General features: G+C 42.5%; 1 protein-coding gene across 1 annotated transcript in view; it reads right to left on the reverse strand.

Moving 5' to 3' along the window:
* Window positions 1-5,194: 5,194 nt before the first annotated feature.
* slc6a13 (solute carrier family 6 member 13) overlaps window positions 5,195-20,280 on the reverse strand; it is a 34,335-nt gene continuing 19,249 nt past the window's right edge. The window contains exons 2-15 of the mRNA XM_036952561.1: window positions 20,027-20,227; window positions 18,363-18,497; window positions 17,289-17,429; window positions 16,811-16,895; window positions 16,310-16,442; window positions 15,306-15,440; window positions 13,595-13,698; window positions 11,757-11,881; window positions 11,226-11,338; window positions 10,845-10,982; window positions 9,964-10,066; window positions 7,966-8,066; window positions 7,506-7,676; window positions 5,195-7,316 (exon numbers count right to left, since the gene is read on the reverse strand). Coding sequence (XP_036808456.1) covers window positions 7,152-7,316; window positions 7,506-7,676; window positions 7,966-8,066; window positions 9,964-10,066; window positions 10,845-10,982; window positions 11,226-11,338; window positions 11,757-11,881; window positions 13,595-13,698; window positions 15,306-15,440; window positions 16,310-16,442; window positions 16,811-16,895; window positions 17,289-17,429; window positions 18,363-18,497; window positions 20,027-20,227 — 1,850 coding nt within the window. The 3' untranslated portion in view covers window positions 5,195-7,151. The remainder of the gene's footprint in view (window positions 7,317-7,505; window positions 7,677-7,965; window positions 8,067-9,963; window positions 10,067-10,844; window positions 10,983-11,225; window positions 11,339-11,756; window positions 11,882-13,594; window positions 13,699-15,305; window positions 15,441-16,309; window positions 16,443-16,810; window positions 16,896-17,288; window positions 17,430-18,362; window positions 18,498-20,026; window positions 20,228-20,280) is intronic.

The raw sequence follows: 20,280 nt of genomic DNA on the forward strand, positions 1-20,280 counted from the left end.
AGCTTCAGCGTGTAAATCAGCTAGAAAGATGTGTCGGCATCGAGTAATTGTCTCTGGCCCCCTCCCAGTTAGGGGGAGTGATGAGCTCTACAGCAGTCTCACAACTCAATTGCTGGTTGAAAACTGTTTTCTGTCCCTCCCAAAAGATAGAATTTGTAGATAATTGGCCCTCTTTCTGGGACTCACCCACAAACAGGACCAAGCTTGGCCTGTTGAGGAGTGACGGACTCCATCCGAGCTGGATGGGTGCTTTCATCTTATCTACGAACATAGACAGGGCTCTAACTCCCCTAGCTCCACAATGAAATAGGGTGCAGGCCAGGCAGCAGGCTGTTAGCCAGCCTGCCAGCTTAGTGGAGTCTGCCACTAGCACAGTCAGTGTAGTCAGCTGAGCTATCCCCATTGAGGCCGATCAAGCCTAACGTCACACCGTGCCTCGACCTAGGTTGGGCAAAACTAAACATGGCGGTGTTCGCCTTAGCAATCTCACTAGAATAAAGACCTCCATTCCTCCCATTATTGAAAGAGATCGTGATACCTCACATCTCAAAATAGGGATACTTAATGTTAGATCCCTCACTTCAAAGGCAGTTATAGTCAATGAACTAATCACTGATCATAATCTTGACGTGATTAGCCTGACTGAAACATGGCTTAAGCCTGATGAATTTACTGTGTTAAATGAAGCCTTACCTCCTGGTTACACTAGTGACCATATCCCCCGTGCATCCCGTGAAGGCGGAGGTGTTGCTAACATTTACGATAACAAATTTCAATTTACAAAAAACCCCAGACTTTTTCATCTTTTGAGCTTCTAGTCATGAAATCTACTCAAATACTTTTTATAACTACTGTTTATGGGCCTCCTGGGCCATATACAGCGTTCCTCACTGAGTTCCCTGAATTCCTATCGGACCTTGTAGTCATAGCAGATGATATTCTAATTTTTGGAGACTTTAATATTCACATGAAAAAGTCCACAGACCCACTCCAAAAGGCTTTCGGAGCCATCATCGACTCAGTGGGTTTTGTTCAACATGTCTCTGGACCTGCTCACTGTCACAGTCATACTCTGGACCTAGTTTTGTCCCATGGAATAAATGTTGTGGATCTTAATGTTTTTCCTCATAATCATGGACTATCGGACCACCATTTTATTACATTTGCAATTGCAACAAATAATCTGCTCAGACCCCAACCAAGGAACATCAAAAGTCGTGCTATAAATTCTCAGACAACCCAAAGATTCCTTGATGCCCTTCCAGACTCCCTCTGCCTACCCAAGGCCGTCAGAGGACAAAAATCAGTCAACCACCTAACTGAGGAACTCAATTTAATCTTGCACAATACCCTAGATGCAGTTGCACCCCTAAAAACTCAAAACATTTGTCAAAGGAAACTAGCTCCCTGGTATACAGAAAATACCCGAGCTTTGAAGCAAGCTTCCAGAAAATTGGAATGGAAATGGTGCCTCACCAAACTGGAAGTCTTCTGACTAGCTTGGAAAGACAGTACCATGCAGTATTGAAGAGTCCTCACTGCTGCAAGATCATCCTATTCATCCAATTTTTCCAATTTCCAACAATCCGAAATTTCCGCGTATTCCTCCAAAGCTCAGTTGTCCTGAGTCTGCACAACTCTGCCAGGACCTAGGATCAAGGGAGACACTCAAGTGTTTTAGTACTATATCTCTTGACACAATGATGAAAATAATCATGGCCTCTAAACCTCCAAGCTGCATACTGCACCCTATTCCAACTAAACTACTGAAAGAGCTGCTACCTGTGCTTGGCCCTCCTATGTTGAACAAAATAAACGGCTCTCTATCCACCGGATGTGTACCAAACTCACTAAAACTGGCAGTAATAAAGCCTCTCTTGAAAAAATCAAACCTTGACCCAGAAAATATAAAAAACTATCGGCCTATATCGAATCTTCCATTCCTCTCAAAACAATTTTTAAAAGGCTGTTGCGCAGCAAATCACTGCCTTCCTGAAGACAAACAATGTATAGGAAATGCTTCAGTCTGGTTTTAGACCCCATCATAGCACTGAGACTGCACTTGTGAAGGTGGTAAATGACCTTTTAATGGCGTCAGACCGAGGCTCTGCATCTGTCCTCGTGCTCCTAGACCTTAGTGCTGCTTTTGATACCATCGATCACCACATTCTTTTGGAGAGATAGGAAACTCAAATTGGTCTACACGGACAAGTTCTGGCCTTTTTTTAGATCTTATCTGTCGGAAAGATATCAATTTGTCTCTGAATGGTTTGTCCTCTGACAAATCAACTGTAAATTTCGGTGTTCCTCAAGGTTCCGTTTTAGGACCACTATTGTTTTCACAATATATTTTACATCTTGGGGATGTCATTCGAAAACATAATGTTAACTTTCACTGCTATGACACACAGCTGTACATTTCAATGAAACATGGTGAAGCCCTAAAATTGCCCTCGCTAGAAGCCTGTGTTTCAGACATAAGGAAGTGGATGGCTGCAAACTTTCTACTTTTAAACTCGGACAAAACAGAGATGCTTGTTCTAGGTCCCAAGAAACAAAGAGATCTTCTGTTGAATCTGACAATTAATCTTGATGGTTGTAGAGTCGTCTCAAATAAAACTGTGAAGGACCTCGGCGTTACTCTGGACCCTGATCTCTCTTTTGAACATATCAAGACTGTTTCAAGGACAGCTTTTTTCCATATACGTAACATTGCAAAAATCAGAAACTTTCTGTCCAAAAATGATGCAGAAAAATGAATCCATGCTTTTTTTACTTCTAGGTTAGACTACTGCAATGCTCTACTTTCCGGCTACCCAGATAAAGCACTAAATAAACTTCAGTTAGTGCTAAATACGGCTGCTAGAATCCTGACTAGAACCAATATATTTGATCATATTATTCCAGTGCTAGCCTCTCTACACTGGCTTCCTGTCAAAGCAAGGGCTGATTTCAAGGTTTTACTGCTAACCTACAAAGCATTACATGGGCTTGCTCCTACCTGTCTTTCCGATTTGGTCCTGCCGTACATACCGACACGTACGCTACGGTCACAAGACGCAGGCCTCCTAATTGTCCCTAGAATTTCTAAGCAAACAACTGGAGGCAGGGCTTTCTCCTATAGAGCTCAATTTTTATGGAATAGTCTGCCTACCCATGTGAGAGACGCAGACTCGATCTCAACCTTTAAGTCTTTATTGAAGACTCATCTCTTCAGTAGGTCATATGATTGAGTGTAGTCTGGCCCAGGAGTGTGAAGGTGAACGGAAAGGCTCTGGAGCAATGAACCGCCCTTGCTGTCTCTGCCTGGCCGGTTCCCCTCTCTCCACTGGGATTCTCTGCCTCTATCCCTATTACAGGGGCACTGGCTTACTGGTGATTTTCCATGCCTTCCCTAGGAGGGGTGCATCACTTGAGTGGGTTGAGTTGCTGACATGGTCTTCCTGTCTGGGTTGGCGCCCCCCCTTGGGTTGTGCTGTGGTGAAGATCTTTGTGGGCTATACTCGGCCTTGTCTCAGGATGGTAAGTTGGTGGTTGATGATGTCCCTCTAGTGGTGTGGGGGCTGTGCTTTGGCAAAGTGGGTGGGGTTATATCCTGCCTGTTGGGCCCTGACTGAGGGTATCATCAGATGGGGCCACAGTGTCTCCTGACCCCTCCTGTCTCAGCCTCCAGTATTTATGCTGCAGTAGTTTATGTGTCGAGGGGCTAGGGTCAGTCTGTTATATCTGGAGTATTTATTCTGTCTTATCCGGTGTCCTGTGTGAATTAAGTATGTTCTCTCTAATTCTCTCTTTCTCTCTTTCTTTCTCTCTCTCGGAGGACCTGAGCCCTAGGACCATGCCTCAGGACTACCTGGCATGATGACTCCTTGCTGTCCCCAGTCCACCTGGCCGTGCTGCTGCTCCAGTTTCAACTGATCTGCCTGCGGCTATGGAACCCTGACCTTTTCACCGGACGTGCTACATGTCCCAGACCTGCTGTTTTCAACTCTCTAGAGACAGCAGGAGTGGTAGAGATACTCTTAATGATCGGCTATGAAAAGCCAACTGACATTTACTCCTGAGGTGCTGACTTGTTGCACCCTCGACAACTACTGTGATTTTTATTATTTGACCATGCTGGTCATTTATGAACATTTGAACATCTTAGCCATGTTCTGTTATAATCTCCACCCGGCACAGCTAGAAGAGGACTGGCCACCCCTCATAGCCTGGTTCCTCTCTAGGTTTCTTCCTAGGTTTTGGCCTTTTTAGGGAGTCTTTCCTAGCCCACCGTGCTTCTACACCTGCATTGCTTGCTGTTTGGGGTTTCAGGCTGGGTTTCTGTACAGCACTTTGAGATATCAGCTGATGTAAGAAGGGCTATATGAATAAATAAATGTGATTTGATTTTGATTTACAAAAGATTTGGAACACCTGCTCTTTCCATGACATACTGTAGACTGACCAGGTGAAAGCAATGATCCCTTACGTAACTTGTTGAATCCACTTCAATCATTGTAGATGAAGGGGAGGTGACATGTTAAAGAAGGATTTTTAAGCATTGAGATAGTTGAGACAAGGATTGTGTGTGTGTGTGCCATTCAGAGGGTGAATGGGCAAGACAAATTATTTAAGTGCCTTTGAATGGTTAGCGTGTTCTGGGTTTTTCACACTCGACAGTTTCCCGTGTGTATCAAGAATGGTCCACCACCCAAAGGACATCCAGCAAACTTAACACAACTGTGGGAAGCATTGGTGTCAACATGGGTCAGGAACCCTGTGAAATGCTTTCGAAACCTTGTAGAGTCCATGCCCCAACGAATTGAGGCTGTTCTGAGGGCTAAAGGGGGTGCAATTCAATATTAGGAAGGTGTTCCCTAATGTGTTGTACACTCAGTGTGTGTCAATAAAGCTTTGTCTGTTACCTGTATTTGCTCAAGAGTAAACACACACATATACTAAATATGTTACATTTGAGATTTTTTGGAGGGAAAAAAATAAAGGCACACAGCACATGCATACCTCAATAGATTGATTTCTGTTGGTTATTGATGTACTCTGATGTTGATACTGTTACCATTTTCTGGCCATTGGAATGCATGAATGCATTCCCTCTCTCTCTTGCTGGGTTTCGGATGGGACAGTTTTCAAATATCTCTTGTTGGGGGGGGGGGGGGGGGGGGGGGAAATGACGTGATATGACGTATTTATTTTAAAACTTTTAATACAAATATTTGTATTTTACAATGTCAGTTGTAGTGATGCATGTGAACGGTGTTCAGCTTTGCACTTGACTAGACATGGCCTTAGCAACACTGACAAACACATACTGGAAGTGTAAGAGCTTATACTGTTCAAAGTTATTGTTCGCTAAGGAAAAGCAGATCATGAATTAATGAATAGACAATACAAGCAAATAAAGACTAACACTGTGTATGTGAACATAAAAGGTATGAAACTCAAGTTCTGGTCTGTCACCTCTAAACTGCTCACTATGGCGGTCTACTGTTGTACGGTACAATGATTTCCAATGCAAAAAATGTTGCACAACATTTTTTTTTGGAACACAATCCATACTTCACTAGTTTGTAAACCATGTTTATCATGTGCTTTATCACATATTGGACATGGTATACAGCTTAAAAATATATATATACGATTGTATACCTTTTTTTTTTTTCAAATCAAGCCAAGAATGAGAGCAATGCAGAATAAAAACTGACATAAGACTATGATTAAAATGCTAATACACAATGATTATATCTCCAAGTAAGCTTTTGAATCAAATGCAATACATTTACGGTAAGTCTGACTCCATCCGAATCGCAAACAACAACCTCCGGCTAGCATAGCCTACTAGTTAGTCTCCTACAGGTTACTACAATAGAAACAGAGACACTTGCACTTCAGGTGGGCTTCAGATTTCTTTTTGACACAAGTTTTGTGACATAAATCTGGATATTAAATATATTACGAGATATTACATTTTAGCACATGCACATATTTCAATCTGAAGTCACAGTGTTCATATGAGAAATTGTTAAAGGTCCAATGCAGTCATTTTTATAACAATATCAAGTCATTTCTAGGTAACAATGAAGTACCATACAATGATTGTTTTCAATTAAAGAAACAAAAATAGCTTCTAGCTAAGAGCAATTTTTCAAGCAATACTTTTTCTTGGACTGTCTGGGAGTGGCCTGAGCAGGGAGAGGAAAACTGAAAACTGGCTGTTATTGGCAGAGTGGTTTGGAACTCTCTTTCTTATTGGTCTATTAACTAGACTGGAATTCTAGGTGGTCTTTTCAAACAGCTTTTACACTAAAAGGGCATGATAAGCATTTTCACAATTTCACAGTATTATTACAACCTCGTTGTGTGGACATGTATATAAAACACAGAAAAATCTCGTTTTTGACTGCACTGGGCCTTTAAATGATGTGTTACTTATTGTAACCACAATGACATGATGATTTTAGTTGGCATATGCCTATCTGATTCCTCCATGTGTCATGTAGAAATGTTGTCAGTTAAGGTTTAACAGGTAAATTAACAAACATATTGATTAGAATGATGTATTACATTCAACTCATATGACTGCAGCGAGTTCGACATGATGCACTAAAAGAATACTTAATCATAGCAAATTGTGTACACATATGCCCGAGAGATGTCCATGAAAAAAAGGAAAATAAAAGATGCTTCCTTAGAAAGCAGGTGCGATCATCAGACAAACATTCTCAAGTCTCAACTACAATGGACATATAACAAATCACTGAATCACACCATTTCAATGTCTGCTCAACTTTAGTGAAAGAAATCAGCAAAACACAGCTAAAGTTTGTGGTTGATAAGGCAACAGTGGGAGAGAGAAGTGGATAGACCGACTCTCCCGTGGATGGAAGTGTGGATGGCGGAGAGCCAGTTGCATTGAGTGTGTAAACATAAGAGTGTACAAGACTTAACAACAGGACAGCATCTGAAGCAGTAGTCTGTACTGTCTCTGATAGACCTTGCAGGAGAGAAAGAGCTAAGGCACAGCAGCACCAGTGTCACTGCATCCGTGCTCATTTGGCCGCAGTTGTGCAGTTATGAGGTATCGTTGAGGAGAGGCCATGTCAAGGGAATGGACATGGGACCTCAGAGGGTCTGGGTCCACGTTCCTAGCTCTAGCAGTTGGACTCCTTCTCGTTGACGGGGAAGTAGCCTTCCTTGGTGGGAGGGTGTCTCTGACGGAGGCTGTCCCCATCGCCAGGAAAGATGGCCAGCAGCTTCTCCTGCTCCTCCTTGGTTTTAGGTAAGTCAGTGGATGCCGTGGTCAGGATTGTAAAGCGCTACAGAACAACAGAGGAAATAGACAACAACTATTGTAGATGCTTTATTGTCACATACACCGGATAGGTGCAGGACATGATTGGTTTGTTATATTGGTTTGTATTGATTTCTAAGTTACAGTAGCTTAAGCCATGACATGCGACAATAGCAAACAGAGGGTGAAACAGTGGGTGATGTGTGTGACTAACCTCTTTCAGGGTGCCTTCCACAGAACACATTTTGATGACCACCCAGAGGGGAACACAGAGCATGGAGGACAGGGCCAGGAGCCAGCCCAGGCAGTAGCCCCACCAAGGGTACACATACTCATTGTTGTACTTCAGAGGGGTGTACTTGATCAGGGAGAAGGCAAAGGTACCCTGCAGAGGCAAATAAATGCAATCATTTGTGTCTCCGTGACAGTCACTGGTTGCTACGTCCTAGGTTGAGTCAAAAACATTTTTGTTGTGTTGATTTAAAAACAACAATACTGACTTGCTTTCATTTGGGTCCTATCCTCCTTTTGAACCTTTCCCACTTTCTACAAAATCTCTGTGAATTTGATTAGCCTAGTTGTGCAATGTCAGATGCTTTTTCAATAGTAACCACCAGGGGGCACCCCTCAGTCAAGAGACATAACAGGGTTTAGTTCAGAAGAAAAATACTCACTAAGCAGGTAGCAGGAGTGAAGAACATCCAGCAGTATTTGATAATAGGTCCGGGACGGTAGCCAATCATGTCCTCAATATTGTCATAGAAACGGTCAGCACCTACAGGAACAGCGAGGAAAGAGAAGAAGAATGAGACAGGAGTCAGCAGCGGACAGATACTCATTAAAGTTTCAAATTTTATTTGTCTTATGTACGGGGTACACATGGTATACACTGAGTATACCAAACTTTACACCTTACTAATATTGAGTTGCACCCCCCTGCACTTTTGCCCTTAGAACAGCCTCAATTTGTCAGGGCATGGACTCTACAAGGTGTTGAAAGCGTTCCACAGGGATGCTGGTCCCTGTTAACTTAGTTGTGTCAAGTTGGCTGGATGTTCTTTGGGTGGTGGACCATTCTTGATGCACACAGGAAACTGCTGAGCATGAAAAACCCAGCAGCGTTCCAGTTCTTGACACAAACCGATACGCCTGGAACATACTACCATACCCCGTTCAAAGGCACTTATTAAATATTTTGTCTGTGCCCATTCACCCTTTGAGTGGCCCACAAACACAATCCATGTCTCAATTGTCTGAAGGCTTAAAAATCCTTCTTTAATCTACACTGACTGAAGTGGATTTAACAAGTGACATAAATAAGGGATCATATCTTTCACCTGGATTCACCTAGTCAGTCTGTCATGGAAAGAGCAGGCGTTCCTAATGTTCTGTATACTCAGTGTACACATCCAACGAAATGCTTACTTGCAGATTCCTTCGACATCACAATAAGAAATTACTCAAATACTTCTAGTAAGTTAAACCACAAGTAAATGAAAAGTCATTATTACTTCAGATGCTTATGTGGTACTGACTCAAAACTAAATGAGATGTCACATCAACTCAATTTAAAGTTATGATAACGAATGTACTTTTTTTTACCAGCATGCTCTACTGCAGGTAATTAAAACATATATATTTTTTATATCTGTGTTTTTGCATGTGCGCTGAATGATTGACTGATTAATCTTATGCTACACAAAGATAGATTAAAAAAAATTGAAACTAATCCAATCATTTAGCTAGATTTTCTTGTACCTTTCACTGAAATGGTTGTTCCAGTTTAGGCTTAGGTAGTCTCCTTCCACTGTTCCTAACACTGGCAGTCATTATGAATGCAGGTTGCTGGTGACAAAAAATAAAAACTGTTGGATTTCCTAACTATTTAGTATGTTGGGGTGTATTGTGATAAAGAGTTTAATTATAATGATAATATTTGCCTAGGAGCTCACTTGGTGGAGGCCACCGGTCTGGAAAAAAAACAAATTCAGCAACCATATCTCTGTCACTAACAAATGCAGTTATGGGTGATAACTGTACAATTCACTCGAAAAGGCAAGGCATCCTGGGAAATTATACTGGTGGCACGGCTTAGGTGGGGTGCTGCTCAACATTTTCAAACTGACAACCCAAATCTGGACCGCCTACAGGGTCACAGTGACTATCGGTTTGAGTAACTGTACTGAGATATACATGTATGTAGTGCAACAGGTTTCCTCCAAAGTTTTGAGTAATGAGAGCACATTAAGGTTTACAGTGTGTGAGCTAAGGTGCAGAGAATCAAAGCAGGTGGTCAGTCCAGTTCAAGTGTTCAGCAGTCTGATGGACAGCAGATAGAAACTGTCTCTGAGCCATTTGGTATCAGACCTCATGTTCCAATATCGTCTGCCTGACGATAAGGGAGTGAACAGCTCGCGCGCAGTTGGGGTGTGTAGGGTCCTTGATGACCCCAGGCACCGTTTCGGTACACAATACAAATGTGTAACAGCTAACTGTTCGCTAAAAGTTGTATCAATATCATCAAAAATATATATTCATCTCCCAGATGCCCTTTCACTTCTATTAATAGCAGACTACTGCTGGATGGCAGAGGATGGCTCAATGAAAATACCCCATTTGTCATGCTAATGTGCCCCTCAATGCATTCCCACATAACTTGGCTAAACACTCACCATAAATCCAAGCAATGCAAACAGTCTCAAAGACAGCCACAAAGAGCAGGCACGTCCCACTGGCAGCATAGTAGTCAAAGAGTTGGAAGACGTACATGCCTCCCTGGAGAGAGAAATGTGTTGCGTTACGGCAGGGCAGCTAGGAACACTTTTTCTATTTCATCGTCCCCATGCCACCTCCAAGACCACATGTAGAACAACAAAATCATGCCTCGATTTCATCGACAGTGTTGTTGCATTTTGGTACACCAGGAGTAGATTCATTTCCAATGGAACGCTGCGTGTGCCTTGCAGCCTTGCATTGCAGAGGCAGTTGCGGTGTGATTTATCAAACGTACGTGTCAAACTGTGTGTGTCCACGGCTTGACAGAAATGGTAGCAGAAGGTGAGTGTTGAACTTTTGCTGCACACATATCCAGATGATTGCTGCGTCCATTTTGCGCAAGAACACTGTTGGTGTGATTGAGGCATTAGAGAGGCTAAACATCATGCACAGAATAAAGGTTCCCGATTTCAGTAACCTGCAGTATTTGGCTCTTTTTCTTAGCAACTTTCAATTCACGTGACAATGTGACATTCTCCATCTGTAGCTCAGTGCATGGCACTTGGAATGCCAAGGCAGTGGGTTCGATTCCCATCGTCCACCCATATGTAAAATGTATGCACAAATGATAGTCGCTTTGGATAAAATATTCTGATAAATGGCGTATGTTACAAGAAATAAAGCCCTAAATGAAAACCTTTGGGATTTCATTCTTGCTGCATATTCCAACTCCTCCTGAGACACCCGTGGAGAGTTGGGGTCAGAGCCAGGGTCAGCCATTTTACAAGCGTCCATGAACCAATCGGGGTCCTGGGTGGCATTTTAGGCTGTGGCCTACCTCTGTCAGCATGATGAGACCCATGAGGAAGGAGACAATGGCCACCGCCAAGATGAAGAGCTCTCTGCGGTTCTTACGACGAAAGGTTTTAGGGTACATGTCCACCATGGCCGTCACCAGACTCTCCACACACACAAACTACAGCAGTGGAGAGAACAGAGGGGATGCTGTGTCACTGATTTAAAAAACACCACTGTGGACATTGTTAGAGCAGTGTTTACAAGCATATTGTGTGTGTGTGTCAGAAAGAGGGTTAGTGAGTAGGAGAGAGAGAGAGAGAGAGAGAGAGAGAGAGAGAGAGAGAGAGAGTGAGCGAGACAAAGAGAAAACGAGAGTGAGCAAGAGAGAGAGAGAGGAGACAGAGTGCTACTCTAGCCTCACCTGGCTGTCCAGACCCAAAAAGACGATCATGATGAAGAAGAAACAGGCCCAGAGAGGAGAGAAGGGCATCATAGAAACTGCACGGGGGTAGGCTATGAAGGCCAGACCAGGACCTGGTACAGAAAGGGTTAATACAGGTTTTTACAACAGGTCATTACAGAATTGTCTTCAAGTGAGCAGGACTTTGACCTCCACCCGATTGTATTGTGAAACTACTAGGTTATCTTTGAATTCTTTGAGCATTGAAAGTTAATTTTAAAGATTAACATGTCATTATCATGGAAAAGCCATTACAGCACAGTTTAACAAAGTGTTTTTCTCTTGAACAGTGTGGGACATGTACTGTACAGTCAATAGCTCCTTAAGTGGTGTGCAGCGTTTCTACTAATTCACATTCCAAAATATATTGCTGAAATGTACGTAAGTACTTCAAATAAAATACATGTTGAATTATGAAAAATGATGACCAGTTCCCCAATGATGAACTACCAAGAAAGGTCTGTGTGTGTCTGTTAAAAGATGACTACCAACCAGATTCTGCCACCTCTGAGATGGGCACGTTCTGCTCGTAAGACATGAAGCCCAGGATGGAGAAGATGGCAAAGCCTGCCACAAAGCTGGTCCCACTGTTCAGGAAGCATAGCGCCAAGCAATCTCTGTAACCCCAGAGAGGCAGTCATCAGCCAGGCATAGATACCAGCCATTACTGTATGTCACAGTAAAAATGAACAACTTCAAAGATAAATCAATAACATATTGTGAAACAGATACTGTACAAAATACAGATAAAGATACAGAACAAATGCTTCTGACCACCTGTTATTAGCGTACTAGGTTATTATTAGGGTGTAAAACAGAACAAATCACTTAGTCTTAGATGGTTATACCATGGATCATTTAGCTATTTGATTTAGAATTTTAGGTCCCCTGTAGGTATGCCCCAAAAATATATAAAAAATATTTGATAACATTTTTAATTTATTTGAAATGCATTGAATAGCACATGTATAAATGGCAAAATGTACAGTCAAAAAATAAATCACAAGGAACAAGGTTTTGAAGTGGGGGTGGGATGCAAAAAATGACTTACATACACTACTGGTCAAAGGTTTTAGAACACCTACTCTATCAAGGGTTTTTCTTTATTTTTACTATTTCAGGAACTCCTTTAAGACTGTTGGAAAAGCATTCCAGGTGAAGCTGGTTGAGAAAATGCCAAGAGTGGTCAAAGCTGTCATCAAATCAAATCAAATGTATTTGTCACATACATGTTAGATGTTAATGTGAGTGTAGCGAAATACTTGTGCTTCTAGTTCCAACAATGCAGTAATAACCAACGAGTAATCTAACCTAACAATTCCAAAACTATTACCTTAGTGGCTAGTGATACATGTATTACATAAAGATGCAGTAGATGATATAGAGTACAGTATATATATATATATATATATATATATACATACACACACACACACACATATGAGATGAGTAATGTAGGGTATGTAAACATTATATTAAGTAGCATTGTTTAAAGTGGCTAGTGATATATTTTACATCAATTTCCATCAATTCCCATTATCAAGGCAAAGCGTGGCTATTTGAAGAAGAATCTCAAGTATAAAGTATATATTGATTTGTTTAACACTTTTTTAGTTACTACATGATCTCAAATGTGTTATTTCATAGTTTTGATGTCTTCACTGTTATTCTACAATGTAGAAAATAGTACAAATAAAGAAAAACCCTTGAATGAGTAGGTGTTCTAAAACTTCTGACCTGAGGTGTACTTCCATCATTTTGTAAAACCGGTACCAAGTTACCTTCAGGCGAGTCACATGACACTTGTGGGGGTAGTAGAACAACAAGAACAACAAAACAAGTTTGTTTTCCTGAGAGTCTAGTGGGGTCATGTCCGTTTGTAGCCCAAACGGTTTGGATGCTACAGACAGAAGTTGGCACATATTGTACTCTACCAACTTCAGATGAGTCCCGTGGGGCTTGTGGGGGTCATAGAGCAAAACGGAGAACACCATCGTGTCCGTCTGGACGCTACAGACGTTTTTGTGAGAAGACCAATTTTCGGGATGTCTCCTGGTCTGACAAACAGCATTGTAGCTCTGTCACTTTCCACCAAAGATTCGGAAGGCCGACATAGGCAGATTGAGACGCAGCTGATATCGCTAGCTTAAATAAACAGATTTTTATGGGGATTTTTTTATTATATTCATTAGATTTGTGCATGGGTGCGTCAATCAACTCTAGGGGGTTTAAGACAGAGATACGTCTGCTTATTGTTGGGTGTCAGTCATTTCTGACTAGGGTAAGTAGGAGGTGTAGGTGTAAGCATGTGTTCTGAGGTGAGCCCTGACCTGTAGCAGTTGTTATTGTACTTGTTGTAGCTTCCCAGAGCAGTCAGACACCCCAGACAGATGGCATAGGAGAAGAAGATCTGAGTCCCTGCATCCATCCATACCTAGAAAGAGGAGGGAGAAATCATACCAATGCCTTTTCATTTGCTGGCAGAAACCATGGCATTGCTCCTGGCTAATACCTTTATTTCTCTGAAGCATGTCAGCTATAAGACAGCTATAAACCCCTTCCGGTGAGACATTTGGTATGACCAACACCTTCCTCATTCTATGGTAAAAACATGTCACCCCATTTCTCATCACTTATGTGACCATCCACCATGGCCACCCCCCAGTATGCTGGCTCTCCATCGCTATGGCTCCCCAGCGCCAAGTTTGGTACTTTTCCACCACAGACTCTGTGAACAACCAACATAACACAGTTCCAATTTGAATTAGGGTGCCCTTTGTTCTCCCTATTCACCAAAGTCGTGCTGAAGCACTGAGGGCACGTTTCAGTCAGCTGCCTAGCAGCCAGGAATACTTCCTAATGTGTCCCAAATGGCACCCTATTGCCCATGTAATGCACTACTTTTGACCAGGGCCTGTAGGTAGTGCACTTTATAGAGTGTGAGTTGCTATTGGGACACAGTCTTTGACTTAGCTAGTCCAGTGCAAAGACACAAGCGCAGGCCCCGGCCACTAAGGCAGATGTTCCCATCATACAGACAGCTTGTCTCTTCCTTCAACACAGGGTTATACATTCATCCATAGAAGACCCCTGTGGATTGAAGAGGTCACTCATTTGGTTAATGGGGGCCAAAATGGAGAAGTGGTTGTGAAATGTCTCTCTCTCTCTCTCTCTCTCTCTCGGTAAGTCAATTAAGAACAAATTCTTATTTACAATAACGTTAGGGAGTGAGCGCAACATGTATGTAACACACAAATAGGTTAAACAACATCATCCAAACAAACAGTCGAAAATACTAAAAAATCACAGTCAGTAAAACGCTCTCTCTCTCTCGTAACCAGACGAGAACTAGCCTAGGAGCTGTGTTTGCTGACCACATTCCTCATGCCGGTGTTCATGAGACATTTATCACCCGTCCACTCGTCAAATACTCCTGCGGACTGCCAACTTTACAGATTCAGTCGTTCTCTGGCACAGCATTAGTTTGAGAGACAACGTCCCCCTGGTTTCTCCAATGTCATGTTCTTCTCATGATCAGACGTGTTTTCATTTGTTTAATGATCGATCTTGATAATCTTGATAACAATCTTGGTGATATTGAGTTAGATCCCTGAAAATGCTAAGCACAGCATAACAGTCACTTCAACAGCTCAACGAATGAAATGAATAATTAAGTGTTCAAGTTCTACTGTATGTGGCCATTCATATTGTCATCATAAACTAGGGACAAGAGGTGTGGCGGTGAGAGTATTATTTTTTTATTGCTGACAGGCAGAGGTCAGAGGAACACTGGGTAAGTCAGTCTATAGGGTTATTGTGTCAAGCTGTTGGGTATTCCACTTCCCACAGTGATGGTATGGGTGTGTTTGTATGTATAATGTGTGTGTGGTTGGGGGGGGGGGGGTTGGTTGTGTCTGTGTCTGTGTGTGTGTGTGTGTGTGAAAGGGCTGTGGGCATTTTCCACTTCCCACAGATGTGATGGTATTGGTGTGTTTGTACATATAATGTGTGTGTGTGTGTGTGTGTGTACAGTACATGTACCTGTGGATCTGACAGGCGGCCCAGGTCTGGGTAGAGGTAGAACTTGATTCCTATGAAGGCTCCAGGCAGGGTGACCCCTCTGATGAGCAGGATAGACAGCATGATGTAGGGGAAGGTGGCTGTGAAATATACCACCTGAGGGGGATGGAATGGGAAAGGGAAAGGGGGATACCTAGTCAGTTGTCCAACTGAATGTATTCAACTGAAATGTGTCTTCCGCATTTAACCCAACCCCTCTGACTCAGAGAGGTGCAGGTGGCTGCCTTAATCGACATCCACGTTGTCGGCGCCCGGGGAACAGTGGGTTAACTGCCTTGCTCAGGGGCAGAACGACGGATTTGTACCTTGTCAGCTCGGGGATTAGATCCAGCAACCTTCCATGCTGCTACGGTATGTACAGTGCAGGACAATACAGCACCAAGGGTCACATGTGGGTTAACCAAGGGTCTACTAATAACAACAAGCAAAAAAGTCATTGAATGGTCTCTAATCACCTCAGCTATCACGTTATCTGCCAGACTTCAAAAGGACCACATATCTAGAGTACTTGGCTGTCCAAAGGTGTGAAGCAACATTGCGAAAATGGATAGAAATGTCCTAAAAAAGTGACCTGAATGACCAGGAGCAACTCTTAGTCATATTCAGTGCCATAGACTCTGACATGGACTGTTTCAAATCTAAGAGACTATCCTGTAAGAAAACCTTTCTATACAACTGCGCTGTTAAGTGGAACAAACTACCACAACAACTTAAAGCTATGCCGACCAGAACTTATTTTTAAAAGTATGTCAAAAGCTGGCTGATGACCGAACCATAGACCCATTTTCATGTCTGTATCTACAGTATGTAATGTATCTAAGTCTGCATCTATCTAATGTATTGCACCATGCACTTTAAGGGACCACAATCAAGGGATCAATCAATGAAGTGCCCAGAGGTTCTTCCTGGTCAAAAACTGCATTAGGGAGGCTCACAGAGAGAGGATGTAGAATAGAGCCCTTTACCTTTCCAGTCGACTTGACTCCCTTCCAGATACAGAAGTAGACTAGTACCCAGGCTATGGCCAGACACAGAACCAGGTCCCAGTTGAGAGATCCTATATGATCTATGCCAGAGGAGATACGCAGAACCCTCCGTCTACACACACATCCACGCACGCCGGTGCACACACACACCAACACACACACACACAAATATGAGATGACTGTCAGTGTGATCATTATTTAGACATGAATATCTAACATGAACACTAAGCTCAAATATTACAGCAACAGTAATGTTGAAGCTTGTTAATTATTTACCTTAGGGGAGCATGTCATGTATATTATTTCTCAGGACGTCACACAGCCCTCCAATTCAGCCTCAAGCCAGCCTGTTTTCGTATTCAGCAGTGCTACGCCAGTTGGCAAGACAACGGCCATTTGGCTGAGGAATAAACAGTAGGCCAACCGAGCTCCTTAAGGAGATGGAGAAACAATAGACTCTAAGCAGCACTTAGTACTTACTCCCAGAACTCAATGACAGGAGACGTGGCGTTCAGACGTGGCTGATTGAAAGAGCCATTCCTCCTCTGGAACTCCATGCAGGAATCTTGAGAACAGAGATGCATAACAAGTTCACACACATGTTTACTGAGGACACCGGCTATGGTTTTTCTAGGTAACCCAACTCTATTGTAACGTTACGTAAGGTTACGTGAGACATCAAATAGTCAGGGATGTTTCTGTGTATGGTGGCATTTTGGAGTTTTCCTTATTCAATCTCGTTTCCCGAGGGCAACTCTGTCTCGAGGGCAGAAACAATGTGAATGTTTAGGCAAATACGATCACTTAAGTTGAAGTAATCCGAATTGGTTAGGGTTGAGTAACATTCGAACCAGCAACTTTGCCCGTGAGCTTTCATCATGCCAATCACATTAGTTCTGCCTTTAGGCAGAGCTTCATCGAGATTGAATAAGGAAAAGTCCACTGGTGGATCTCTGACCTGTGTTCCATGTGTTGTTGCAGGAGGCCCAGGGCAGGTCCCAGGTGAAGGAGTAGGACAGGTAGAAGATGGCCCAGGCCAGGACGATGATGTAATAGAAGTTCAACAGAGCCACAATGACTTGTGTGGCGTAGCCCACTCCTGCAGCAAGGACAAAGGGGAGCATTGTGTCATGGCTCCACCTGTCACCAGAGGGCGGCTGAGACCGTTCCTAGAGACATTAACGACACTCAGGTGTGTTCAATTTACTCATTGTGTTTTCCCTGAAGAAGTGTTTTCTATTGTCCTTTGCAGAACTGTGAATTGTTTCCTGAGAGTGAGTTTGAGACTTAGTGTTTGTTGGTTTTTCAAGTGTACTGTGATCCTGCGGCTACCGTTTCTCAGTGAAGTATTATGTTTATCCTTAACCACTGATTCCTCATCTGGTCTCTTCTCTGCACCTGGGTCCAACTTTTTTAAATATTTAAATAGGCAAGTCAGTTAAGAACAAGTTCTTATTTACAATGACAGCCTACCCCGGCCAAACGATGCTGGGCCAATTGTGTGCCGCACTATGGGACTCCCAGTCACAGCTGGATGTAATACAGCCTAGATTTGAACCAGGGATGACTCTTGCACTGAGATGCATTGCCTTATCCTGCTGTGCCCCTCGGGAGCTATGATAATGTTGAATACAATGACACATGAAAACCATGACTCTATTCGCATTGCTTTTTCATCTCCGACTCCACCATTTCTCACCCGGTAGCCTATCTGGTTCATGTGTGAAGGTCTACAGTCATATTGTCCTTATTGGGGGCCAATTGAATGACTGAAGTGTTGGATACTTGGAAGTCTGCCAGTGTTGGTGGCATGCTAACCATAACATCAACCTCCTGCTACTATTCTACAGTACATACTGGCAGACACGCATGCAGAAAAACACACACTTACTGTAGATCATTCTCAGAATGTATTCTCTTAATCTATTAAGTAAGCAGACATGCCCGGGTGTAGTTACCTTGAAAGGCCTTCCTATACTGTGCACACTAAACAAAATTGAGTTCTAAACAGCAGATGTGAGAGGAGGATCACCTTCAAACAGAGGAGTGATCTTCCTCCAGCAGGTAATGCCTCCCTCGCTGGTGAACTGTCCCAGGGCTGTCTCCAGGAAGAACACTGGTATCCCACAGGTGAACAGGAAGATGAGGTAGGGGATGAAGAAAGCACCTGTTTGATAGAGGGGGGAAGGAGAGGAGTTAACAAGGTGTTGTCGCATGTGTTAGAACTTCACTGTGATTTGAGGTCAGATGACATAACCAATCAACAAGGATGCAGCATTTCAGGGCTGGCCACTAAAATTGGAGTGTACCAAAGGATAAATTCTACCTTGATTTGCGCAATTTTTTTAAGTCAGCATCCGACCTATCCATCGCTGGGTGGGATATCCAGATAATGTTTATTCACCAAATAATGTTAAAATGTTTATCACGTTTTTCAGAAAATGTCAAGTTTGCAGTTATCAGCCCGCTAACCAAGCTAACTAGCTAATAATGAAATTTTACAAATATATTAGAAATGGGAGCTAGACACATAGGTCTACTCACTGGCAAAAACTGGTTGAATCAACATTGTTTCCACGTCAATTCAACCCCAAAATTCTATGTGATGACGTTGAATCAACGTGGAAAACTGATAGGATTTTTAAAAAGTCATCAATGTAAGGGAATGTCATTTTTTTTCACCCAACTTCTTACCTAAATCCAATGACAAGGTGACATTTTTGTTTGATTTCGAGGTGAATTATCGTTAGTTGACATCTCAACCAAACGTAAATCAAATCTAGAACTGACATCTGTACAGAGTGGGTATGCATCAATACTTTTTGTTTTGATGGAATGATAGGTCTAGAGACATACAAACTATCAAGTATAATACAAACTATTAAGAAACTCAGAACTACTTTGTGCACTTGAGAACAGTTTCTCCAGAGAAGGAACAAAGACAACCTTAGTCAACAGCAATGAACTTTGACCTGGGCAAGCCCAGGTTGACCAGCTTGACATCAGAGTATCACATACCATAGCCCACCCAACAATACAGTAGGACAGCCAGTATGTATTTATCCCTAATTCCACAACATATTGGCATATAACATTTTTTTTAACTTAAAAGAGCAATTCAAAAGTATTCAGCCTGTTGAAAAACGTATTTTAATTTGTGTCTCCATAATGTCGTTGGATATAACAAATTCAATGAAATTAGTGTTAATCTTTTGACTTCTCTCATCTTGCCAATACAAACGGGAGTGTGTTGTTTGCTACTATTGGACTTCATGTTTAATATGTTTTGAGTGTAGTCTTGGCAGGCAGCACAGAAACATAAATGCACATCAATCTAAAAACAGCAATTGTTATCCACAATCTATTAGGAGGATGTATTGCTGAAAAACTATTTACATACCTCCAAATGAGCTCTTTTGAGGTTTTACGTCACTACTCATCCTTAAACAGATTCCATGCCCTTCATAATTCTTTATAGCGTTAAAGCACAATGTACTCCAAGGCTCCAGTGCCATTTAGGTTGATAACAACAGGCTTTGGGTCAGTTAACAACAATACAGTAGCTAAAATTATAATACATCTACAATATGAACTGCCACTGTTGTCCTGATCAATAGTACTGAAGGAGTACTCAATTATGTACCAATAATATGAACAAAATGACGTGTCACTGAGCACTGTGATGTTAACACCCACCTCCTCCGTTCTTGTAGCACAGGTAAGGGAAGCGCCACACATTGCCCAGTCCTATGATCTCCCCGGCAACAGAAAGGACAAACTCCACCTTGTTTCCCCACTGGCCCCTCTCCTTCATCTTCTCATCGCTCTGTGGCACAATGTCCAGGGGCCGACTGTGGTCATTGGAGGGGTCCATCTTAGGCAGGCTCTCCATGTCGCCTGAGGAAGCAACACGTTAAAGTGAGTGGAGGAGAGGATAGACACCGGGAGAG

Source organism: Oncorhynchus mykiss, chromosome 2 (assembly GCF_013265735.2).
Source record: "Oncorhynchus mykiss isolate Arlee chromosome 2, USDA_OmykA_1.1, whole genome shotgun sequence".
Classification (NCBI taxonomy): domain Eukaryota; kingdom Metazoa; phylum Chordata; class Actinopteri; order Salmoniformes; family Salmonidae; genus Oncorhynchus; species Oncorhynchus mykiss.